The 24,198-nt window shown below is 55.2% G+C and overlaps 1 protein-coding gene across 1 annotated transcript in view; it reads left to right on the top strand.

Annotated features, from left to right (window-relative positions):
• SYNPO (synaptopodin) overlaps positions 1-21,848 on the top strand; it is a 42,644-nt gene extending 20,796 nt beyond the window's left edge. Inside the window, exons 2-3 of the mRNA XM_030571725.1 lie at positions 6,419-8,469; positions 15,678-21,848. Of these exons, the coding sequence (XP_030427585.1) occupies positions 6,419-8,469; positions 15,678-16,700 (3,074 nt within the window). The 3' untranslated portion in view covers positions 16,701-21,848. The remainder of the gene's footprint in view (positions 1-6,418; positions 8,470-15,677) is intronic.
• The last annotated feature ends 2,350 nt before the right edge of the window (positions 21,849-24,198 follow it).

The following is a 24,198-nucleotide window of genomic DNA, read 5'->3' as shown; positions in this document are numbered from 1 at the left end:
GCACGGGCACTAGGCTACCAAGCACATGCCTGGAGTAGCCCAGCTGAGTGGCTTAAGTAGCAGAGCATGGGCTTTGGCACTGACAGTTGCCCGTTATGTGCACCCCCTAAAGCATGGCCAGACACCTGTCCCTTGGGGCTGCTGGTCTCTTGCAAAGGATGAGAGAGGGGGAGACTTTTAGCCCTTTGCATGTGAGATTTCTGATCTGCCCCAAAGTACCAGCCCTGCTCTCTCTGAGCCTGAAGCACTCAAGTGTGCCCTGAGCTTTAAATATGTAACATTGACTTAAGCACGTGCACAAGTGCCTTCCTGAATGGGGGTGCTGGGTTGGTAGCAGCATGCGATGCATGCGCCCACTCCCTCCTTTAGCCAGCACTGCTGGGCGGTTACCATGGATTCCTCAGAATAACCTCTGAGGAGAGATCAGAGCTCGTCCTGCAGCTTTTGGGAGTTGTGGAGCTTTCGTTCAAGGCTGCATTTGTCAACCTTCATCTGCCTCCAGATCAAACAGAGATGCCATGGGGCTCCCGGCAGGGTCTGGCTCGTGGCTCTGTCCTGACATGCTTATGGTGAACCCCTCTGCTTCGTGTGACACACTGTGTCACTCCTGAAATCACTCCAATGTGATCGGAAATGCTCCTTTCCCTGCTAGAGGCAGACACTGAGGGCTGGGAATAAACCACCAGTGCCCGGGCAGAGTGGTAGTTGGATGCCTCCCCAAACAGGGATCTTGCAACGCTGAGTGAGTGCTGGCTGCTCTTATAATGTCTAGGGAGATTGGAGACTGGGGAGCCGGCGGGTGGGGATACACCTGCCTTTCACCTTTGGAGATCTCAGCTGCAATCCTGAGCTAGGCCACAAATCAGAATTGCCTAGTCCCTCATTCACGGCGCTCCAGGCACAGCATAGAATCCTAGTCCAGCCCTGCTATTATTATTGTTGAACGTTTGTATTGCGGTAGCTTGAGACCCCACTGTGCCAGGTACTGTACAAACATATAGGAGAGAATGGCCCTAGCCCCGAAGAGCTTGCTGCCCTTTCGGTATGGTGGCCCAGGACTGGAACTGCAGGTGGTGATGTACTGTTGGTAGGATTACCATGTTGGCAGAGCTTGGGGGCAGAGCAGGGCTAGCAGGAGAGGCAGGTGGTCAGGACTGAGGTGCGCTGGCAGAGGGTCCGACCAAGGAGAGGTGAACAGGTGCAAACAGCACCGACAGAGCCAACAGCCATTGAACATGCAACGTCACTCCAGCCCCTCTTGTCCTTTGTGCTGCCCCAGCTCTGCCATTTGCTCCCTGGGTGCGTCCGGGAGATCCATGAGGTCAAGGGAGCTGCCAGGCTGCGAGGGGAGAGAGAGAGTCTCCTTGTGTTCTCAATAGTGCTGCCCCATGCCAGGTCCCACAGCCTGTAGGGAGTTCCCTTCCTGTCCCCTCAGCTGGAGCTTGGTGGCCACCCGTGGTTGCAAGCGGGCTAATATAAGGGTGATACATTGGTGGGGACCCAGCCTCGGTCTGCAGGACTTACTTCCCTCTGGATGTTACAGCAATGATCTGTAATTTTCCGAGAATACAGGAATGGTCAGGCTGGGGCAGACCCATTGTATGATGCCTTCCAGCAGTGGGCAGTGATGGGAGGAAGGCAGTTGTTAGGGTTGGGAAGATTCCTGCACCCTGCAGGCGATCAGCTTCTTACCCATGGAAACAGGAGAGGTGCTTGCCCTGCTCAGCCTGGCGGGCAGTCTGATCGATTCTCCTCTGCTCCAGCCTGCCCCACCCAAATAGGCCCATTCCTGCCACTCCTCCTTCAGCATCCCTCGCTGGGCGACGAGGGAGTGGTGTCTTTTCTGAGACCAGCACCCCTCTGCTGCTGAATTTCTCAGATTGATGTGGGTAGGGAGGCAGGGTGGAACCTGTGACTGTTCCCTGAGCTGGAAGCCTCGGATACCAAGCAAAAAAAACCCAGCTGTTGGTATGGCCCATCCCTTAGTCATATGGATTGGAGTTTGTGGTCGCTGGTGCCTCTCCAGCTGGTTACCCTGTCTGATGGGGAGAGGGAGCGGGAGCAGAACCAGCACAGGGGAGTGAAGCCCAGCTGTCAACTGGCATTAGCACTGCCTCTCAGACACCCACTGACCCTGGTTTCCAGGCTGGGGGTGGTTACCAGGCAAGCTGATATCAGAGACAGGTTCTCAGCTCCTCCTGCTGCTGTCTGGCAGTTGCCTCCTGCAGGGAGATAGGAGGGTTCCAGGTTCACCGGGCCAGGCCCACATGGGTGCCATGTATGCCCTAGCAAGGCAGGAACTTGTGCCCACATTCGTGTAAGCGCTGGTCATGTTGGGGGCGGGCACTGTTCCCTCACATGGCTGAGATGGGCCCAAAGCAGCTCTGAGATCAAACGCCCTCAAGCTTCGGAGAAGGGCAGCTCCCACTCTGAACTTCATGGGCTGGGCCCATCTGTCTTTTTCAACCCCCAGGGTGGTGGTAGGTGCCTTTGGAAGCAGCCACATCCCTTCCTGGCCCTCCTTCCCATTCCTCCTCCCATCTCCTTCCCTCCATTAGCCTCTTTTCCTCCCTCTGTTTCCATTCTGCTGTCTCTCCTGTTGCCATCCACCCGGCCCATTCTGGGATCTCTGCGCTAGACACCCCTGACGCTGCTGCCCCATCCCCTCGGATTCCCCCCATAAGGAGGGAGGAGGCAGGAGCTCCACGCCTGCGATGAGAAGCCAGTGGCTACACAGAGGTTGACTCAGCTTCTTTTCTGAGCCTTTGGGATCTGTGCTGGGATCAGAACAGTACAAGCTGCTGCCACGCTCACGTGATCATGTACAGTTGCAGCAGTTCCTCACATGGTTTCCCTGACAAGGATGGTAGTCGGTAGCATATTTTGGCTGAAGAAATTCCCTCTCCATGGGAACTGTGCTAGGACCTTGCTAGCAATAGCTGGGTAAAGCCCTAATTGTGGCCAGCATGATTTTGATCCCAGTGTGGGATGGGACTCCGAGCTGAGAACAGTCTTTGGCCAGCCAGATGCTCTGTGGCTTCCAGCCCGCTATCCAGATTAGGAATGTCATCCATTCTGCTGTAAACTTTTTATGACTGGGCTTTGTTTCTGATATTTCCTCTAATCAGCCTGGTTAAATCGTGGGAGATTCAGAACACTCCTTCCTAGGAAATTGCTCACCCAGAGAAAATGCATTCCATGTCATTCCACATCCTTTTGGACTTCGCTAACTGCTTTTGTTCTGACCCATATCCAGCCTTTTGTCCAACATTTGAAGAGCCCAGAGGCCCATGAATGGATTTTCGGTGGGTTAAGAGTCACGCAGTTGGCATGTCTTCAGCACTTTCATGGAATGCTCAGTGGGTGCTATTCTAGGAAGCCGGTGGGTTAATTAGATTGAACCACTGCTTGAGGCTGCATCTAACGGGCCAAAACATACACAGCTTTCCTGTCGGATGCTGCCATCTTGTGTTGCCTTGAAACCAAACCAAACGTTGCATCGACAGGGTTTGTCAGCGGCCCTAGGGGTTACCCGCGGGTGATGCTGTGACATTTCCAGCTAAAGTAGGGTTTCTTTTCCTAACTTTATACCTGCTGCATGCATTGTGGTTAGCCGCTGCTTGGACAGTAAAAGAGCGAGGGTAGTCTGAGGAAGTTCAGAGCCGGCCAGCTTCCTGCTCTGAGCATGTTTGTTCAGGGTGGTTGAAACCAAATGAACTGCAACCTGAAACCTTTTGAAGTCTTTCAATAAATTCCTTTCCAATACAGTCACTGCAACCATAAAGAAAAGCTCGACACACACACTAAAAGGAAGACTGGGACCCAACCGCCCAGTGGTTGTCTTTGTTGCTTTTCAAGATTGCTGTTCTGTTGCAAGGAGCGAAGGAATTGGGACTTTTCTGTTGTCTCAAAGGCAATGCATGGCCTTAGAAGGCAGCGAGGTGTGCGCCGGGCGCTGTCCCAAGCAGGTTCATGTGAACAAGAACTCGCTTCTTTCTACAAACAGGCGTGGAAAGTCATGGGAGCTGCCAGCCTGCTGCAGCCAGGGGTAGACTTACCATGACACAATCAGACGGCTTCCGTTCCAATTCCTGTCTGCTTATTTTGATTACATTAAACCCACCCACTGTGGACGTCTGGTGGCCAGCTCCACTGCAATGTATAACCAATGCAGTTACCCCCTTCCCCCATCACTTGGATGCTAGCCCCCAGCGAAGCACTGGGACAGGGTCGAGAGCAGGGATGGGTGAAAAGGTGCCTGGTTCCTGAACTGAAGTTTTCCAGGGTTGGCAAAACTTTGGAGAATCTTTTATAAACTGATTCCTCACCCAACTCAGGCGTTTCCTGCTTTTAGCTGGGGCCAGAAGTGGAATTGTGGTAACAGCACGAGAGCGGCTGTTCTTGCAGGATCCAGTGGAGCCAGGGAGTGCTGGAAAGCATCCAAGAAATCCGGCCGGGTTAAACTGCCAGTCTCATCTCTAAGCCAGTGGGGTGCTGAGAAGCATCCAGGCTTCTTGTGCTGTCCTGAACCAAACCTCTAGAGCTTCTCCTGCATGTTAATCTCTGGGGACGGAGGCTCGCGTTGATTTCTCATCTCTAGTGTCTTGGTAGCACCTGTCACCCGGCACAGGCTGCCTCCTGTTGCAGTGTTGAGGCAAAGCCCTAGTTTAAGCGAGCGGAGGCTGTGATGCTGGGAAACAAATTCACACACAGCAAGAAACGACCCCAGGTTTGAAAGGGCTGCACAGCCATGGAGTCTGGCTGGGTGAACCTCTCAAGGCTGCAGACAGCAGGGTGCCATCTTGGGATCTCTCAGCTCAATGGGACTTGAGGGTACTCAGCACCTCCGGCTGTTGCCAGACAAGGCCCTTAGGGTGTGTCTAGACTGCAATAGACCCCCCATGGCGGGCCTGTGCCAGCTGACTTGAGCTTGCAGAGCTCAGGCTAAGAGGCCGTTTAATTGTGGTGCAGAAGGTTCGGGTTGGGCTGCGAGACTTCTCACCTCGCAGGGTCCTCGAACCTGAACCCCAGCGAATGAGTCTGTGACTGAATTGTAGCAGTGGACTGGACTTGATGACCCTTGATGGAGCTCCTTCCAGGCCTGTGCTCCTAAGACATTCCAGGGCTTGTTCCTCTCTGTGTGAAAGGAATGGCCCTACAAACCCTCCTGAAGCAGCCACCTGCCCCTTGGTTCAGATCCTGGAAGTTGCTGCCTAGTCCAGACCAGTGGTGAAGTGCAGCCATATGGAAATCTCCTGTCCCCGCCACTTCCCGTGCGGTGGAGAAGACAAGCCATACCAGCTCCGGCCCCGCGCTCTATCTCCCAGCAGAGCCTGCTGCACGGGAGAGGTGACTTCAGTATAATCTCTCTCCCTGAACGTTACTGCGAATCAGAGTAATTTCACCGCACAGCCTTGCCTTGCAAGGATGGCGCCAACCCGCATTCTGTTCAAAATCCCGTTTCACATCATGTTCTGAAACCTTGTCTTTGAGGGGGTTGCAGGGCAGGGGATGGAATGGGAGGCATCACGCCAGTAGGTTCCATTATACTAGGTGGATCACAGGCTGGCAGGGGCTGGATGCACCTCACCCCATTGGGTGCACCCCCTGCTCTGCAGCTACCCTGCTTGCAAATGTAGGAGCATCATGGACAGGATCTAGACAGATCTATCCCATGCTCCCCAGCTGGAAATACAGTCATGGCAGCATAGGGCTAGTAAGACAGGGAGAGAAGGAGGATCTCTGATGCTCTGGAGTAGAGTCTCAATATCCCCCCTCCCCAAGAGATACTTTTTGAGTTACAGTGCAAGGGATTTAACCTTCTGTGCTATAATGGAAAGTCTTGCAACACACCCCTTTCAGTCCCCTATCCCACGGCTATCCAAGGATGCAATCTGCAGCTGTCAGTCGCCTGAGGGGTCACCTAGATCTCCCTTTTTTGGAAGACTAATTCTCCTAAATTCCACCATCTTCCAGGATCTGCACCACAACCCTTTGTTTGTTGTCCCTGCAGCATCATCCCCGTTATACTCCACACGTCCCTACAGAGGAGCATGTTTGGTCAACTTCCCCCTGCCACCCTCTTGTTCCTAAACTACAAGGCAGGGGGGATTTTTGTCACTGATTTGCTCGGAGCCTCTTGCTTTGATGTGTGTTGAGTTCTTGCCGGCTGCGCTGCTGGTTTATTGTTTTGTTGGCATCTGCACTGGGCTTTAGCGCATTCATTTTTAGAGACTCATAGTAGTAGGGAAAGTGATTCGAATGCAGGATTCGTCCTGTCCAGCATGAGCAGAGAGGAGGGGTGTGTGTGTGTGTGTGTGAATATAAGTAATAAGCAGAGATAAATGGAGTTTTGCATTCTTCAGGCTCCTTGGTCCCTCCTTGTTCATACTCTCCTCTCTTTGTTTTCTTCTTCCAGATCTTTCCAGGAGTGCCAGTCTCTCCGAGAAGGAGCTGAAAGAGGCCAAAGCCAGGAGCCAGAAAATCGCAGCCCAGCTAACGAACCCGCCCAGCTCAAACTCCAAAGGTGTGCTGCTCTTCCACAGGCGCAAGCAGAGGGTGAATGAGTTCACTTTGGCAAGCACCAGAAGAAGTGACGAGGAAGCAGCCACAAGAGGCAGCCTGAAAGCTCTTCAGCAGAGCTTCCCAAACCATGGGAAATTGCTGCATTTGAGACAGACTTTAGAAGGCAGCAAAGAACTGAAAGAATTACTCTGCACAGAAGACCCTGGACTGCAGATCCTTAAAGGCAACATGGAAGAATATGAGGAAAACACCTGCCTAGAGAAAACACAGTCCCCACCAAAGAGTGAAGTCAAAAGTGAGGAGATCGTTCTCCAGACAATCCCAGTGCCATCCCTCAAGGAGTCTCCTAGTGGAAACATAGAGCAGGTCCCTCTAACTATCTACTTAAAGGAGAACATAAAGGTAGCATCAACCAATGGAGTGCACGAACCTAGCGTCAATGAGCATGAACATGCATCAGTGATTGACAGCGAGAACAACGCACCAGTTCCTATCAAGGAGCAGACGGCCCCCGTTATCGACAAGGAGCAGAATGGAGAAGTTATCAACAAAGAGCAGAATGTGCCCGTGACCGACAAAGAGGCGGCTGCTCCGGTGACCGACAAAGAGGCGGCTGCTCCGGTTACCAGCAAAGAGTGCAATGGCGGACCCAATACACAATATTACGAAGTTCACCTCACTTTGGCTAAACCCATGCCGGTGAAGAACAGAACAGCAAGACCATTTGGGACTCAATCATCAGCTACAACAAGCCAACCAACAGAGAAAAGTCCAGGGGTAGAACTTCCTCCACCCCCCACCTATGCAGAGACCTTGTTCAGCCCCCCTCCAGTAACTAGGGTCAGGTCGCCTCCTGCATATTCAGCCTTGTATCCTAGTGCAGAACAGAAGCCTCTCATTCTGCAAGGGCCCCGCCATGGAGAAAGCAGATCAACACCCTTGCATAAAACAGGAATCCTAGAGGAGTCCATGGCCCGGAGAACAACTAAAAAATCCATGTTCACCTTCGTTGAAAAGCCAAAGGTGGCTCCAAACCCAGACCTTTTGAATTTAGTGCAGAATGCAGATGTAAGGAGGAAGCAGAAGGAGCAAGGAGAACCAGTCCGAGAGGAAGAACCATTTGCCCTTGGGGCAGAAGCTTCCAACTTCCTGCATCAGAATGCACAGAAAGGTGGGCTTCACCTGGATTCTGCAGACAATGCCCCAGAGTGGTCTTCGTGCCTGAAGTCCCCAAGCATACAGCCTAAGCCTCAAATGAAACCCAGTCAAAACCTAACCGAAGCAAAAGGAAAGGGAGCTGAACTGTTTGCCAGAAGGCAGTCAAGGATGGAGAAGTATGTTATTGAGTCCCCAGCACACCCTGGCTTGGCCAGGTCACCTTCTCCCACCATGTCTCTGCCTCCATCCTGGAAGTATGCTTCCAATATTCATGTAACACCCATGGTCTTCAAACACTCCCCCAAGAGTCCAGCCAGGTCATCAAAAACTCCCCCAGCATCTTTGTACAACAGCAACGTCATGGAGAGTGAGATTTCCCGACAGGAGCTGGAAATCTCAAAGCAGCAGCCATACCAGCTCCAATCATCTTTGTTCATCCTGTCCCCAGCTAAAGAACCGGTGAGGTCTTTGCCAAGAGGGGCACCACCCCCACAACCTGCGTTTCCTGACTCTCATTCTTACACGAGACATACCTCGTGCCCAACGTCTCCCTTGACACCTTCCCCTGTTTTTCATTCTCCTGCTCTGTCAAGTTCAAGCAGGCCAACATACGTTCCTCTTTCTCCATCCTCTGGGACTGTGCTTATTGCTCAAGACATCAGAACAAGTGCCCCACCAGAAGCTCCCTTTGCATCCCCTTCCAGAGTTTTGTCACCAAGAGCCAAAGGAGTCTTCCAAGCTCCGAGACCGTCTTATTCCACCAGGAATGCAGGGATTGAACCCCAGGTGTGGAAACCTTCTTTTTACTTCAAGTAATGGGATTAAAATGGGTGTTTTAGGGGTTCCTCAACTGGCCACGATCATATCTAACTGGTGATTGATGTGCAAAAAGCCAAACAAACCCAAACTAACTAGCCAATAGCTTGGAGGTTTTGAATGCAAAGAACGTGCCCATCTGTAGCCAGCCCTCCTCTGCCAGCTGTTGGCTCATTATGGTCCTGAGGATGTTGAACTGAACAAGAGGAGCAGAATCTGGGCTCTTTCTGATGCAGGGCCTGGCCAGGGGAGAAGTGTGGTATAGCCTAAAGCCTACAGAGAGAGCCAGCCCAGCTGAGTATGTGTAATGAGAGCTGGACAGTTTTGCAGACTGGGTTCTGGAGGGAGAGAGAAGCAGCGAATGCATGTCGTACAACCTCTGAGTTTAATAAGAGCCCAAGTGTGCAGACCTTAGAAGATCATTACTAGAACCTTCACTGAAACAGCAGGAACTCTGGTGCCTTTTCTTTTCCTTGTCTGGCAACACTATGGAGCATCAACCCTCTGGCTCAGCCTTCTTTACACCTTCTGAATGTCCACCTCCGCTTTGCAAAGCCTTTTGTGTGTCCTCTCTGCAACTTCACGGGCCATTCAGCTGCAGCCTCTCCTCTCCATTGACTCTGTCATGCGCACCTTACCAAAGGGCTTCCCAGTGGGAAGCAGTGGCATTTCTATCCAGCATCCGTTTCTGTCTCTTTTCTTCTGTTCCTCCTGTTTTCTTCTGTTCTTTGCCTTAGTTTAACAGCATCACTCGAGCCTCTCCTTCCCCCTCCAGAGCACAGGGAGTGCTGCTGCAGCACTGGGATGACAGGAGAACCTTGCTAGTCTCTGCCTGGGCTTTAGTTCCCTCCCACAAAGAAGTAGCATCAGATCTATTGGGTGTACGAGAAAGGGGGCTTTACCCACTTCGTACTCCCTTGGGACTGTGCAGGGTCAATGGTATTAGCCTCTGCAATAGGGGCAGAGGAGGGGGGGCATTGGTCCTGGAGGCCCTCTGCACTAGCCATCTGGGGTGTGTAGGGGAGTGTGCAGTGCTTTCTTATTAAAGATGGCACAGCAGCTGTGAGGGGCCTGCTGCAGGGATAGCTTAGTGCCACATAGCACATCACAGCTGATGCTGCAGGGTGGGTTTTTCCATGCTATTAAAGCTTTGGGCCATATGGTCATCTCGGGTGTCAGGGGAAGTCAGCGGAGTTGGGAGCAGAACCTAACCCCTGCAGCACAGACACTCGTGCACTAGCAAGTATTATCACACTGACCCGCACTCCTCAGATCAGCAAACCAAGTACATTTTGGGCTGCGTTATCCCTCTGTTCTGGAGCAGCATGTGCGTTCACACACCGGGTCTCGTATTCATCCTCAGCGAGTCTCCCAGGCATCAGTGCAGCCTAACGAGACTCCAGGAACAGGGTTCAAATGGGTGTCACTGGCTTTCCTCAGCTGGCCAGGAGCATGGTTAACAAGGGATCGAAACCTGACATTGCAGTGTATTTGCTTAAGCCAAAATGTTCCAACCATAGTGGATTTAGGTGCTGACAGATAGGCAACTAAATCCATATTGAGGCACCTAAATCAAGGTGGTCTGATTTGCAGAGGTGCTGAGCCCACCCCCCTGCCCCCTGGTCCCAGTGCAGTAAATGGGAGATGGTGGAGCTGAGTGGAAGTGGTTAGAAAATGGAAGAGGGATTTGGGGAAATTTTCAGGGAAAGTTGGAAAAAAACAGTTTTTCTCTGTTTTCTGCTGAAAGAAGACACTGATGGGGAAGAATTTCATTGACTCGAAACCCCAATTTTCCACTGAAAACCAGTTTGGCCAGCTAATCTCTGACCAGCCCGAGTTCTGAAAATGAGGTCTCTTTTATTCCTTAGATTCAGTTGCCTAAATATCAGGTTTAATGTAGGGATTCAGGTTTGCAAATGTCCGAAGCACTCTCCACTCACATTGGAATGTAACAGGGAATGAACATCAGGAGCAGACAGGGTATTGAAATGTTACCATACAGGGCAAAAAGGATGATGTGTTACTTACAGTCCCTGGGAATTGCCAGTATTGCTTACTGTGCCTTCTACCTGCCATTTCAATGGTGAGGGCCATGGCGAGGCAGAGCCAGAAGTGACAAGGAGAATGCTATACAATGGAAACAGGTTTACATATAAGGCCAGTGTCCGTGGAGTAGCAGGGTGTTGGTAGGTCAGGTACTTATGGGATGGAACAGTAGGATGGTTACCATATGGCAGCAAGGCATTTCCAGGGTGAATCTCGATCTGATAGCTGGTGTTGTGGAATAGCGGGACAATTACACGGTTAATTTCATGGGATAGCTGGGTGTTTACTGGCTGTCATGGAAGAGCTGGGTATTTCCAGAGGAAGAGGCTCATCCTGCAGTCTTTACTCAGGTCAGACCCCCATTGGCTGCACAGGGCATTTGAACCACGTAGAAATGGTCAAACGATAACTGGTCAAATGATTTATTCAATGAGTTTCACAAAATCTTTGACTGTGGGGTGGAGAATGTGATTCACTCTTCTCCCCGCTATAGGTCTGAGCAATGGCTGCAGGGCCTGGCCCCTTGGCCCAGCCTTTGGGGAGGGGTTTACTGCTATGCAGTGACAGGATAGCTACAGTACAGTGCATGGCAACTCCCTGGCTAGATTGTGCCAGGGAGACACAAGCTGGGGGAGACACAGGGGGCCTGTTCCGCCACAGGATGCGGGTAACCCTCACTGTCATCACTGGAGCTGCTCTGCGCCTGCAGAAGGAAAGGTTGCTCCCAGGCTGGTTTCCAGGCTCACGAGCCAGAACAGTGACCCGAGAAAGCCCAGACACGCTTGCCAGCTAGACTAGGCTTTTAGCTGCTGCAGCACCTGGACAAGCCTCATTTCCTAGTTAGATCATGGGTTTGGCAGTGTCAGGTTGGACAGGTTTGTGGGCTCTTCCTGGGGAAGGGATGGGCCAGTGACTCACAGCACATCCTGGAACAAATGCAGCTGAAGGAGCGTTCCAGAGCAAGGAACCGGGCAGAGAGGAAGCACTCACCAGTTTGGTGCCTTCCCTGCACTTGGAAGTGTAGCCTACCATCCCAGCTGCTGAATTAACCCAGGGCAGGAAGCTAGTAAAGGTTTTGTAGCTCACTTGGTCTCTACACTTTTTCCATGTTAACAAGGTTACTTTCGACTGTGCTTTTAATTCCTCTGCGTCCGTTTCCTTTACTGGCTCTGAATACATGCACAGATCTCTAGTCTGTTTCTGCTCTTTCTTCTTGGATCTCAACACAATTCGTAGCAAAACCAACAGGCCTGTCTTGTACCTTCAGGGTTATTATTTATCATTTGTATGGTGGGAATGTCTCGAACCTCCAGCCCTGGGCCAGGACCCCATTGTGGTAGGTGCTGTACAGATAATGAATCAAAAGATTGTCCCTGCCCCAAGGAGCTTCTCTGTTCCCACTCCCTCCTCCTCTTCCATCTCCACCCTCCTGGCGGCAGCATGCGTGGTGGGGAGGGGCCTCTTGTGCTCCGCCATACTTGGGTATTGGCTTTGCTGGTGCTCTAAGTATGGAGAAGCACATTAGGTCGTTTAAGGGAAAGTCATTTAGAGCGACACTGACGTCATAGGCCCAGAGAGATGTGACAGGTAGTCAACCATCCCGTTGTGCATTTTGGGCAAAAGTTGGCCTGGTGAGGCCATTGCCTGGCCACATTCGGCTTCCCCCCATTGTTTCGCTCTACACATACAGCTGGTGTCAATCAGCAAAGCTCCCCTGAAGTCAACTGAGTTGTGTCAATTACTCCAGCCGCAGAGTTGTCCCGTTGGGTGTAAAACCCTGGGAGAGCCTTTGGAATCAGAGGTGCTATGTAAACGTGGGTTAGGATGTGAAGTCAATGGGGTGCCAGAGGGCAGTGTCTCTGTCTCCGAAAAACGACCCCAGCACACCCATGCAACGCCCCACTCCAATGCTTGGTTGATTTGCTGTTGTGATGTTTCCTGGACTTACTTTGAAATTTGATCTTCCTTACTATTAAGTTCTCCTCAAGAGGAAAGCAAAGTGACAGAACGCTGACCCTAGCAATCGCTCTGAGGTGAATCTGTGCCACCCTGCTTCTGGCTGGAACGCTACGTAAAAGTCGCCAGTTCCTGCCGCGATTCTGTAGGCATACATGAGTAGCTTGGAGGAAGCTAGCTTGCTCACAATAGTTGTGAAGCCACAGCAGCATTGCCTAGCTGTCTGAGTGCCATCCTACCTGGGATCCTGAGTATGTACTCGGGTGGCCAGCCTGTGCTGCCGCCCATGCTGCTGCTGCAGGTTTTCCTGCTATTTTAGCAAGTGAGCTTGACGAAAGCTGGCTTGGCTGTGTCAACATTTGCTGAAATCTCACCGCCTTATGCCCCTCACACAGACAGGCCCATGTGGGCACACACAGGGGCATGCACAGACGCACATACATGCACACAGCTATATCTACATTAATCACTGGTAGGGCTCCCCTAGAGTTGCCACTTGGAGTGGCCCAAGGACACTGCTCACCGTCAGCTGCAGAGGAGATTGCTCAGCACAATTCCATGTCTTGACTGAACACGTCCACTGCAAATCCAGGTCTGGGTGCCCCAGCGGGGACAGGGCGTGCCCCAGCATGCTTCTCTGGAGTTCCCCTTGGCTGGCAAGGCCAGACCTGGGGGTGGGTGCGAGGGGTGTTGGGTTTTGGAGAAGGGAGGATTTTTATTGTGTGTCTCAATGAAACTTTTCAGTCTGCCCTCCTCAGCCTCTTTCACACCGGCCCAGCGTGGCAGCCCTGGCTGCACCCGCAGGGGGCACCCATGTGCCGTGAACAACGTCTCCCTGCTAGATAGCTGGATAGTCTAGTCCAGGGGTGGGCAAACTTTTTGGCCTGAGGGCCACATCGGGTTTCGTAAATTGTATGGAGGGCCGGTTAGGGAAGGGGGTTCGTGGCCCAGCCCCCATCTCCTATCCCACCCCCCCCGGACTCCTGCCCTTTCCAACCCCCCGTTCCCTGACAGCCGCTCTGGGATCCCTGCCCCATCCACACACACCCAGACCCTGTCCCCTGACCACTCCCAGAGCTCTGCCACCCCATCCAACCCCTCCTCTCATTCCTGGTGCCCCTCCCGGGACTCCTGCCCCATCCAACCCCCCGTTCCTGACAGCCCTTCTGGGATCTCTGCCCCATCCACACGCACCCGGACCCTGTCCCTGACCGCCCCCCGAGCTCTGCCACCCCATCCAACCCCTCCTCTCATTCCTGGTGCCCCTCCCGGAACTCCTGCCCCATCCAACCTCCCGTTCCCTGACAGCCGCTCTGGGATCCCTGCCCCATCCACACACACCCAGACCCTGTCCCCTGACCACCCCCAGAGCTCTGCCACCCCATCCAACCCCTCCTCTCATTCCTGGTGCCCCTCCCGGGACTCCTGCCCCATCCAACCCCCCGTTCCCTGACAGCCCTTCTGGGATCTCTGCCCCATCCACACACACCCGGACCCTGTCCCCGACCGCCCCCCGAGCTCTGCCACCCCATCCAACCCCTCCTCTCATTCCTGGTGCCCCTCCCGGAACTCCTGCCCCATCCAACCCCCCGTTCCCTGACAGCCCTTCTGGGATCTCTGTCCCATCCACACACACCTGGTCCCTGTCCCTGACCGCCCCCGGACCCTCACTGCCCCATCCAACCTCTCCTCTCATTCCTGGTGCCCCTCCCGGGACACCTTCCCCATCCAACCCCCCCTTCTCCCTGTCCCCTGACTGCCCCCGGAACCCCTGTCCCTGACTGCCTCCTACTGTCCCATCCACCCCCCCTCCTTCCTGACTGCCCCCCCTGGGATCCCGGCCCCCAATTCAACCCCCTGTTCCCCCCAACTCCTATCCACAGCCCTGCCCCCTGATCACCACCCCAAACTTCCCTGCTTTCTATCCAACCCCTCCGCTCCCTGCCCCCTTACTGTGCTGCCTGGAGCACCGGTGGCTGGCAGCGCTAGAGCTGCGCTGCTTGGCTGGAGCCTGGCCACGATGCCGACGACGCCACAGCGCAGCACCGAGACTGGGTCAGGCCGGGCTCTGCAGCTGCACTGCCCCGAGCACTGCACCGACGGTGGAGCGCGCTGAGGCTGTGGGGGAGGGGGGCAGTGGGGGAGGGGCTGGGGGTAGAGTCTCTGCTGTGAGGATGCCGCATGCCTGCGGATGGTGTGCTGCTAGCGCTGGGGGTGCGGGACCTGCTGTGTGCAGCGCGCGGGCTAGGAACAGAATCGGGGCACGTCCCGTGCCAAGGGCACAAGGATTAGGAGGCGTGAGCGTGAGCTGGGCTGAGAGCGAGCCGAGCCAGCGCTGCAGAAAGAACAGGAAGTGAGGCTCAGAGGGGACCTAACCCAAGGGCCATTGACGTCAGTGGAGAGACTCTCCTGGGCTTTGGATGAGGCCGAGGTCACCAGAGCTGAGTTCAGTCCTGGTGCCCAAGAGCTCACTGGGAGTAGGAGCAGGGTCAACCCATGGGAAAGCCTTTGCCTGGCTTCTTGTCTCCTCCTGCTTTCCTGGACCCAGCTGCACCCTGTGCTCCAGGCCCCAGCCCTGCCTCACTGTCAGGGCCGGCTCCAGCTTTTCTGCCACCCCAAGCAGGGGAGGAAAAAAGACAAGCGGCGGCACCTCGGCGGCAATTCGGCAGCGGGTCCTTCACTCCCTCTGTGGGTGAGGTTGGTATTTTAGGCACACTACCTGCCTCGCTGGGAGGTGCTGATTGGCCAGGTTTGTGGCCTCACTCTGGGAAGTCCCACCTTTTGAAGGCGGGGCTTCCTGGCATGCCATCACATTTAGCAGCCTGCCTCTGCCATTGATTGAGAGGGATGGGAGGGGGGCAGGGTTAAGGGAGAAGGAGACAGAGGAAGGGTTTGCCCTTCCATGCTATATGAGGATCTCAAAGCCCTGGCCAGCTATTAAGCAGCTCGCTTCCAGAGCTGTCAGTGCTGTGGGTGTTATTATCCACTCTACCAGCAGCGAAGCGGAGGCCCCAGGGGGTCACAAGCCTTGGCTGCAGTCATGCAGCGAGTCAGTGGCAGCTCCAGGAGACCCGACTCCCAGTCCCATGCTCCGGTCTCCTGGTCCCTCACTGGCTCTTTGTCCTGGCCTCCCTTGTCAGCCTGACACTCAGCCGTGCTCTGTGTTCCCCTTGCAGGAAAGAAGAGTGTCCCTGCCTGCCTCCCTGACCTGGACCCCACGACTGGTGCCCCACTCGAGCCCCTTCGAGGGGTGGGCGAGGCCGACGCCAGAGCCTGAGGAAAGGCCTGCGGAGGCCCTGCAAGCAGCCAATGTGAGGAGCCCCCCTCCTTCCATGTCACCATCGTGGAGCGAGAGGTCCCTCTCCCCACTGCGGCAGGAGCCAGAACCCAAGGCGAGCAGGCAAATGCAAGCCCGGCTTGCCAGGAACATCATCAATGCTGCCAGGAGGAAGAGCTCCTCCCCCAAAGCTCTGGGGCCAGACGGCGTCAGGCCATTCACACCGCCTGCCGGGGCTGGGGCACCGCCTGCCAGCGCATCCCCATGCAGCAGCCCGAGAGCCCTGGACAACCCCTCCCCGAGTCCACAGTCACCGAGAGCCATGAGGGTAGATGGGGGCAGACACACCAGCACCGGGACCCCACAATTCAGCACCTCGTCCTGCATCAGCCCAAGGACCCTGGGCAGCCACTCCCCAACCTACATCAGCCCACTGCAGTCGCCACGAGCAGCCAGGACGGATGGGCACAGGTCCTTCACATCACCCACAAACACTGGGGCACCAGTGCTCAACACAACAGCTGGCAGCAGCCCTGGCACCACTGCCAGTCACTCTCCAACCTACAGGAACCTCGGGCCATCTCCAAAAGCCACCTGGGTGGATGGTCACAGGATTCTCATGCCACCCACCAGTGCTGGAGTGCTACCGGCCAACACATCTTCTTGTACCAGTTCCAGGAGCCTGGGTTCCTACTCGCCAACCTTCATTCGCCCAGTGCAGTCGCCCCATGCAGGAGCGAGGTCCCCTGTGAAGCATTACCCCTCCAGGTCTCCCACGGACTCGGATGTGTCCATCGACTCAGAAGACTCTGAGGTCAAGTCTCCAGGGATCCGCAGCTTTAACATCTGCCCCCGGGGCTGGAATGGGAGCGTGCGGCTGAAACAGGGCCGCCTGCCCTCGGAAGCGCCCTGCATCTCCTAGGCCAGGAAGAGACAAGTGAAGTGACCAAGGACGCGAATGGAGCCCGTTGAATTGATGCATAGACTCGCCAGCACCCAGGCCTGCCGACCAAGCCACGCGGTGGTGGGGGGAGGATGCTGGGGGCTGTAGGGACAGATGACAGAGATGATCTCTCTCCCCATCTCCACAGCACCTCTCCCCAAACCTGCTGTGGGTTTAGACAGCAGGGACCTTGCAGATGCCAGTCTGGCCTGCCACAGCCAGCTGCAGAATGATGCCCGCTAACTTTGCTGAATTCAGACTGCCCCCAACCCCCAAGCCAATGCAGCTGCTGAGGCCATCACTCCATCCCTGCGTGTGTTCTGCTTCCCCAGACTTCGCTCTCCTGGCTGGACTGGAGCCAGCAATGACATCTCAGCCCAGTGGGATGAGGGAGCCGGGCACTGCTTTTGTTCTGCCCGGGACGAGGGGGACACAGACGGGCGGGCAGCCCCGAGACCATCCTTCCGTCCGTGTAATCCCTAGCAGAGAGAGCGAGTGGCCGGAGGGGGCTTGGGCGGCCGCCAGCCGTGGGCTTTCCAGCTTGCTGCCTCTGAATCCCATTGTTTCCTTTGTGGGCTCTGCGGAGGCCATGGGTTAGGCCTGCTTCCAGCTGCCTGAGGGCCTGGGGAAAGACAGAGAGAAGAGCCCACGCAGTGGCTGCTCCTGCAAAGCCTGAGGCAGGGCCTGGCCTGAGTCCCAGCAGCCGAGGACCAGAGCTGTACGGCAGCTGGGGGCTTGTCCCACACTCAGAGCGCAGGGCAGGGCTGCCAGAGCTGAGGCGGCGAGGATGGGAGAGAGTGGAGCTGCCTTGGAGGAGTGAATAGCAAAATCCTAGCTCCCACCCCGGGGCCAATGGGTCCCAGTGGCAGGGCAGCGTGGCGAGTCTAGGAGCTCATAGCCCAGAGGGGAGCAGAGTTGCCCCGGCAGGGGGGCAGGTGGTGCCTTAGGCTAACCCACAGTGCCCAGGCAGGGTGTGACTGAGTCAGTGTTCCTGAGACCAAAGCCTACTCCCCCCGCCAACGTCCAGCTACCGTGCGCCACGCGCCCCTGCCAAGCTGGCTGCAGCTAAAGCCTGTTTCTGGAGAATGGACGCTGGGGAAGCCTGTCCTAGGGGCCTGGGTGGAGCCGCCAGTGATTTAGAGCCACACCGCGTGTGCAGCCGCCCTCTCCGACTGTTGTGGCCTTCTGGACCCTGCCTGGGGGCCTGAGCTAGGAATGACCCCGAGACCCAAGCAGCAGGGGTTGGGGTGAAATTGGAGGTGGGCCCGAGAGAGAAGCTCCCTCTTAGCAAGTGGCCTGCTGGATAAAATAGATGGAGCCGATGGTCCCAGGCACTGCCCTGGAAGGACGCCCTCTGCCCTGCAGCGCTTCGGCTGGCTGTGAGGAGGAGCTGAAAGGAGCCCACTGGAGCCGTGCTGAAGGGACTCTGGGGAGAAAGCCCCTGGGACGGTACAAGGCCCTGTCCGGGCTGGTTCTAGGCGAATGCACAGACAGGCGTGCGTGCAGCCATGTCACTGGGCCAGGCCTGGCACTGCCACCGACCTGGCCATGGGGCTCTGGTGTCGTCGGCAGCATGTCTGGCCTGGGGGCTGTTTGTGGGGAGTCACCGGGTGAATCATCAGCCTCGTTAGCCGATAGACACTCTCTGAGAGAGGCCGCCTCAAACTAGAGGGGAGGTTGGGGGTATCTGAATGTGCCCACTGGCCTAGGCTATAGACTGCTCTGCAGACCCTGCTGTATTTCACTGCTGCAGGTTCCCAGAGCAGCCAGAGCTTCTCCACGAAGCCCCTGTGGTGGCCTCGTCCCCGGCCATGCACAGTGTCTTGGGGGAAAGAAAACCAACGCCCTCGCCCCTTCGCTTTTTCCTTGGCCAGCCCAGCCCCTCCCACCCGCCCCAGGCTGGTCCCCTCACTCGTTCGCTCTCCTGGCAGCGTGGCACGCAGCCATGGGCTGGCAGAGCAGTGTCAGGTGTTATCTCACCTGCCCCCGATAAGCTGGCCAGCCTGTGGTTTTACTGTCATGGCCTTTCAAGGCAGGAGTGTGCCCGGCTTTAATGCTGTGTGAGCCCAGGGAGGGCGGCCCATCCCCGCCTGCTCTCGGCGCTCTCTCCCCATTCCAAGCCCCCTGCGCTGCTCACAGGCCCTGTGGGGTGGGGTTGCGGGGAGCCGCCGGGGCAGCACAGTCGCCTGGCTCCTGCTCCCGGGGCCAACTCCAGGGCTGTTGGGGCACCCGGCGATCAATGCAGTCAGGAGATCGCCGCGCTTAGGCATGTCCCAGGTGGGTGGATTTGCCTCCTTTCACCCCTCCCCAGCCAGAACAAAAACTCACTCTGGGCGGGAGGGGAACTCTGTTCTGCTGGGAGCGAGCAGAGGAAAGGTTTGCCTCCGCGAACCCAAGCATCTGAGCTGGGTCCAACTCTGCCGGGGAGTTACCATATCCGTGTACAGGCACGAGTGTCTAGATCTCCGCTTCCCCTCCCTCCGCCGCCCCGCAGCCCCCTGGCCTCCCAGAGCTCCCCGGGTGCGTTTCTGCCGCTCTGGTTTCACTAAAGGAATGGCGTGGGCGGGGGGCGAAATCACATGCTAAGAGCCAGTTCTGCTGTGAGCGTGGAAACAAATGAACCCAACAGCCAGCCACAGCCAGGGAGCACATGGCACCCACCCCCAGGGAACAGCCCTCGGCCCATGTTTTCCCAGGAGGAGGGGACAGGCCACAAAGTGGAGCCCTCTAGGAGTTAGTTGGGGCAACTGCACAAGCTTTGAACCAGCTGGAATTTTTCATGTGAAATTTTGTTCAAGGAAAAATGACTCCCCCTCCCTTCCCCAGGGCAATGGTTTGTTTCTTTGGAAAGGTCCCATTTCATTTTTCAGCAGACATCCTGAAAAAGAGGCTTTTTTTTTTTTTAACTTTTTCATCCCTAAACAAGCCAAAAAAATGTTTCATAAAAGTTTGTTTCATGGCAACTCCTTCCCATTTTGCCCTCAGTTCCCCTCCACCCTCTAGCGCCCCCACCGGGCTGCAGAGATGTGGGCGCACATGTCACCAGGGCTGCTCGCAGGAAGCGGGACGAGGGGGCAGCCAGAGCTCTGCTCTAGCCCAAAAGCCCTGCTTCGAGGGGTGTGTTGCTGAGGGCGGCCAGTGGGCTGAGAGGGAGAGAGCATCTCTCAAATGCACACAGCTTTGGTCATTAGCTAAAGTGCCCAGGACATTATCAGCCAGCTCATCCCTGTGGGGCTGGGTGTCTCCATGGGACCAACATGAAGAGCCGTTTGCTTCCAGGTATCTGCTGTGAGGGGAGACCCAGGCCAGGCGAGACCATAAGTCTTTCCCGCTGGAGTGAACTGTTTACTGGCTCATATAAAAATAATTCTGGGTCCAAATGTGTTGTCTCATGGACAGCAGTTCATCCCACAGAGTTGCTACTGATGCCATTTGGTGGCCTTCCCCTGAAGGTCCTGGGAACCATCTCATTCCTAGCAGTGGCCCCATCCAGGAGAGGTTAGAGACACAACTTGTGGATAGGGTGACCAGATATCCCAATTTTAAAGGGACAGTTTTGATTTTGGGGTCTTTTTCTTATATAGGTTTCTATTACGCCCCCACTCCTGTCCTGATTTTTCACATTTGCTGTCTAGTCACCCTACTTGTGGAAGAAGCTCATGTCGCTGCTGACCCATGCTGAAACCTGGGGCTACAGAGAGCATTTCAGTCTGCAGAGCTGAGAGGCAAGAATCTGACCCTAGCAACAAAGCCAGGAGCACAAAACCAACCCACCCAACCTGGCTATACATCACATGCACTATTACCAGGTTTGCTAGGACTGGTTAGAAAGAGCCTCTGGGTGGGACCTTGTGACAACTGCACACCCTGTGGCTGATGGATTCTTAGTGCCAAAGAAGTGGATGGGCCCCACTCAATCACACAGAGACACTCACACGGCCAAGGCAAGCACATCTCGCCGCGGCTGGGGATGAGGGGGCCTGGGCCGGGTTGTTGTGACAGGGAGGCTGTGTGTGTGGCAAGCGGGAGGACATGTAGGTGTTCAGAGCGGGTGTGAGTAAGTGCTGAGAAGGGCTGATGGGTGTGTAGGGCTGAGTGGCACACTGGGGCATGGAGCAGTTCAGAGGCTGTTCAGCAAGAGCCCCAGGACAATGAGGAGAGAGCTAGTGAGAGACGTGGCACTGCAGACGTTATTGAAAGTGAAGGGAGGTGTGAAATGGGGGATGGTTTAGCCTGTCTGCTTGGGACAGCACAAGCCCGATGGGCCATGGGATATGTCATGGCAAGGGCTGGTTAAATGCTAGTTGCAGTAGGTCAGATAAATACTGATCACTGATGAGCACTGGGCAGTGTGGAACCCCCCTCGCCGACACGGCAGGCCCCCCAGTACAGTGCAGCCAGGCAGTCATGCAGGGACACAACTAGCTCACTAACCAGAGATGAAATGTCCTCCCAGGAGGCAGAGCACTGTAGGCTCTTCCATGCTCTCTGCTGGGGAGCAGCTCCCAGCCTGGAAGTAAAGGGCTTAGCCAAAGACATCCAGTGACTTCAATGGGCTTTAGCTTGGGCCCCCTAGTAATTAGCTTTTCCCATCGCTAACTGCTGCACTCCTCCCTGGGATGCTCATCCAGACCCACTCTGCACGTTGGGCTCCCCTTTCACCCTGGCCAGCCCCAGTGCCCCATGGGCGAGAGCCCTTTAACCTGGGTTATTCAGAGGGGGCTGGGCAGGGAGCTGTCCCACCGGGGGTGCGGGTGGGGAGGGGGCTGGAATGGCTCCATTCAGAGTGTGCCACTTCTCCAGCAGGGGAAGGGGCCCATGGATTGCGGATCCCTTGGGAGGAACCAATGGACTGTCCCAAACCCTCATCACCACGCTGCTGTTTGACCCCACTGTGCAGGCGTCCGAGTGCAGCTGAGGCTGGCCTGTCTGTGTCCATTACTCACCACTAAGCAAAGAGAACCTGCTCAAGCAGAGCACACCAGCACTGGTGGCTCTGGCCTGCTGGGACGCCTTTGTTCCACACAGAGAACCTGTCAGGTGCTCCTGCCCATTGCTTCACCAGCTGCTGTTTGACACGCATTTTTCCACATCACTGTATACCATGCTCAGAAATAAAACTGACATTATCCCACCCAGTCTGGCCTGCCTGTGTCCTTTCGAACCCAAGCCACCAAGCCAGGAGTGTCTTCCCTCAGTGCCCTCGGCATGCTGGGCATCCCGGCTGGCCCAATAGCAGCATTAGGTGGGCTCGCTACCTACTTGAGATAAAATTAAAGGATAGCTAAGAACTGCCTTGGGCTTCATGCATTTTGCTCATGGCAGGGGCAGTTTGGGGATATTTAGTGCTCCCAAGTGGCTCAAACTGGGATGGTGGTGGGGGGAGGGGTTCGTAGGATTCTGGATGGTCTGGGGTAGCAAACGCCGTGCTGCATGAAGAGGATGGAACCTGCCCCAGGCTCCCAGATTTGTTCCTGTCCCCATTGCAGGAGCAGGGTGAAAAGCTGGTGCACCAGCTCCCGCACGTGCACTGCTGGCATGTGGTGTGACGTACGAGGGAGCTCTGTGGTCTAATACCCGGCCCTGCCTAGGGATGGAGGCTGCCTCTCCCTACAGCTCAGCCCCAGCTGGGGCACATCTCAGTAGCCCCGTCTTGTCTAACAGCAAACCTAATCTGTGAGCCCATCCCTGGACACAAATCACTCAACCGCACTAGAACTGGAGCCCCCCCAACAGTGCTCGCAGGAGGCGTTTGGGGGAGGGAGAAGGTAGCACGTTGAACCATGGTGCTGGCATAATCCAGTGGTGTCACAGAGAAGCTAGAAGGAGGGTGCAGGGGCAGAGTTGCCTGCAGATGCAATTGTCATTGGAATGGCAGCGTGCCCCCTGGATTGGGTGAGTCTCACCCTGCCCAGCCCTGCTCCCTGGGCCACTACGCTGCCTCCGTGATCTCGCCCGTGGCAAGAGGCCTGCCAGGGGAAAGCATGGCATCACTGTTGCTGGAGGTACCCAGAGACAGGATGGGCAGTGAATAAGGATGCTAGGGGAACTGCCAAGCACACTTGACTGTCGCTAGTTCGCTACAGTGGATGGGTAGCAGCAAGTCTTTCAACACTAAACCTGCAGTGATAAGGAGAGGCCACCAGGGGGCAGCAAAGCTGAATGAGCGCCTGCCATTGTTTCCCCCCAATTCCTTTGGGTTAAATCTGCTGCTCCCTGTGTGAATGGTCAGTGTCAGAGCCGCACACGGGGGATGGGCAGATACAGGAATCTCATCTACACTAGGGAAATAATCCCCCACTGGCGCTGGGGTGAGTTCCACCGGGAGCCCCAGAGTGCATAGGCCACCAGGTCACTTGAGCCAGGGGTGGATTTGAACCCGCATCAGTAGCTGGGGAAAAGCTTTGCCCAGTGTCCCTAGCGGTGGAAGGCTGGAGCTGAGCTGTCTGAAGTGCACAGATCTCCTGGCTGGGCCAGGGACCACCAGGCGGCTCAGAGCTGGCAGGCATGACTCTCTCAACCAGGGATGGCAGCATGTATGTTTCCAGTATGGGGGAGGGGGTCTTTCCTGCTCTCTCTCCTCCTACAAACTGGCCTGAGAAGGCTCCTCAAGAGGGGCTTGTGAACTGGAGAAACAACCCCCTCCCTCTCCCGACCTTGATATTATTACACAGATGTGAGTCTAAATAAGAGCCCATCTTTATAAGAGCAGTGGGATGCTTCAGAAAGCTCCAGGCCTGCACCTTGCTGTGCAGTGCTATCCCACAGCCCGCACATGCCTGGGAGCCACTCTTCCTGACCCCAGCTGGTGAGCAGCTTGGGCCTAAACTGTGAAATTTGTGTCCTCTTGTCATTTGATTCTCATTGCTGGCCCTGCAGATACTATTCTTACCCCTCTAACTCGTTTGTGGACTGTACTGTTTGCCACCATAATATCCTGTAGCAGCGAGTTCCGCAGATTTTATTTTGCCCTTCATTTGAATTCTAGAGTAAACTCCTTGGGGCAAGGGACCTTTTCTGGCTCTGTGTTTTGTGAAGTACTCTGTGCTCCAAAAATAATGATGATAAATCAGAAGCACATAACAGAGTATTTCCCTGTATTTATCATAAATGGGTTGCTTTTTGATTTTAATCAAATACCTTTTTGCCCTGGCATTATTGGAGAAAGTCTCTAGCTTCCCTTGTCTAGTGCCTGCATTTGTTTGTATCCCCCGATAGGGCATTTAGCACTTCCCTGGCACTGTCCTTTGAATTGCTGTACAATTGCTAATGCCACCTTATATACTGGCATGTTTCTGCATTTGTGTGTTAACGCCTTACCTGGGTGCAAACATATGGCTTTGTATGCGTGAACATAAGTGTGTGTGTGTGTGTGTGTGTGTGTGTGTGTGTGTGTGCGCGCGTGCTCTTAACGGTCTGGAGTTTGCCTCACCAGGGTCTGTGCTGCCTCCGCCCCCTTTCTCAGCCAGAAATAAAT

The sequence above is a fragment of the Gopherus evgoodei genome, chromosome 8 (assembly GCF_007399415.2).
Source record: "Gopherus evgoodei ecotype Sinaloan lineage chromosome 8, rGopEvg1_v1.p, whole genome shotgun sequence".
NCBI lineage: Eukaryota > Metazoa > Chordata > Testudines > Testudinidae > Gopherus > Gopherus evgoodei.
The sequence above is the reverse complement of the archived record's forward strand: the minus strand, read 5'-3'. Positions and strand labels throughout refer to the sequence as shown.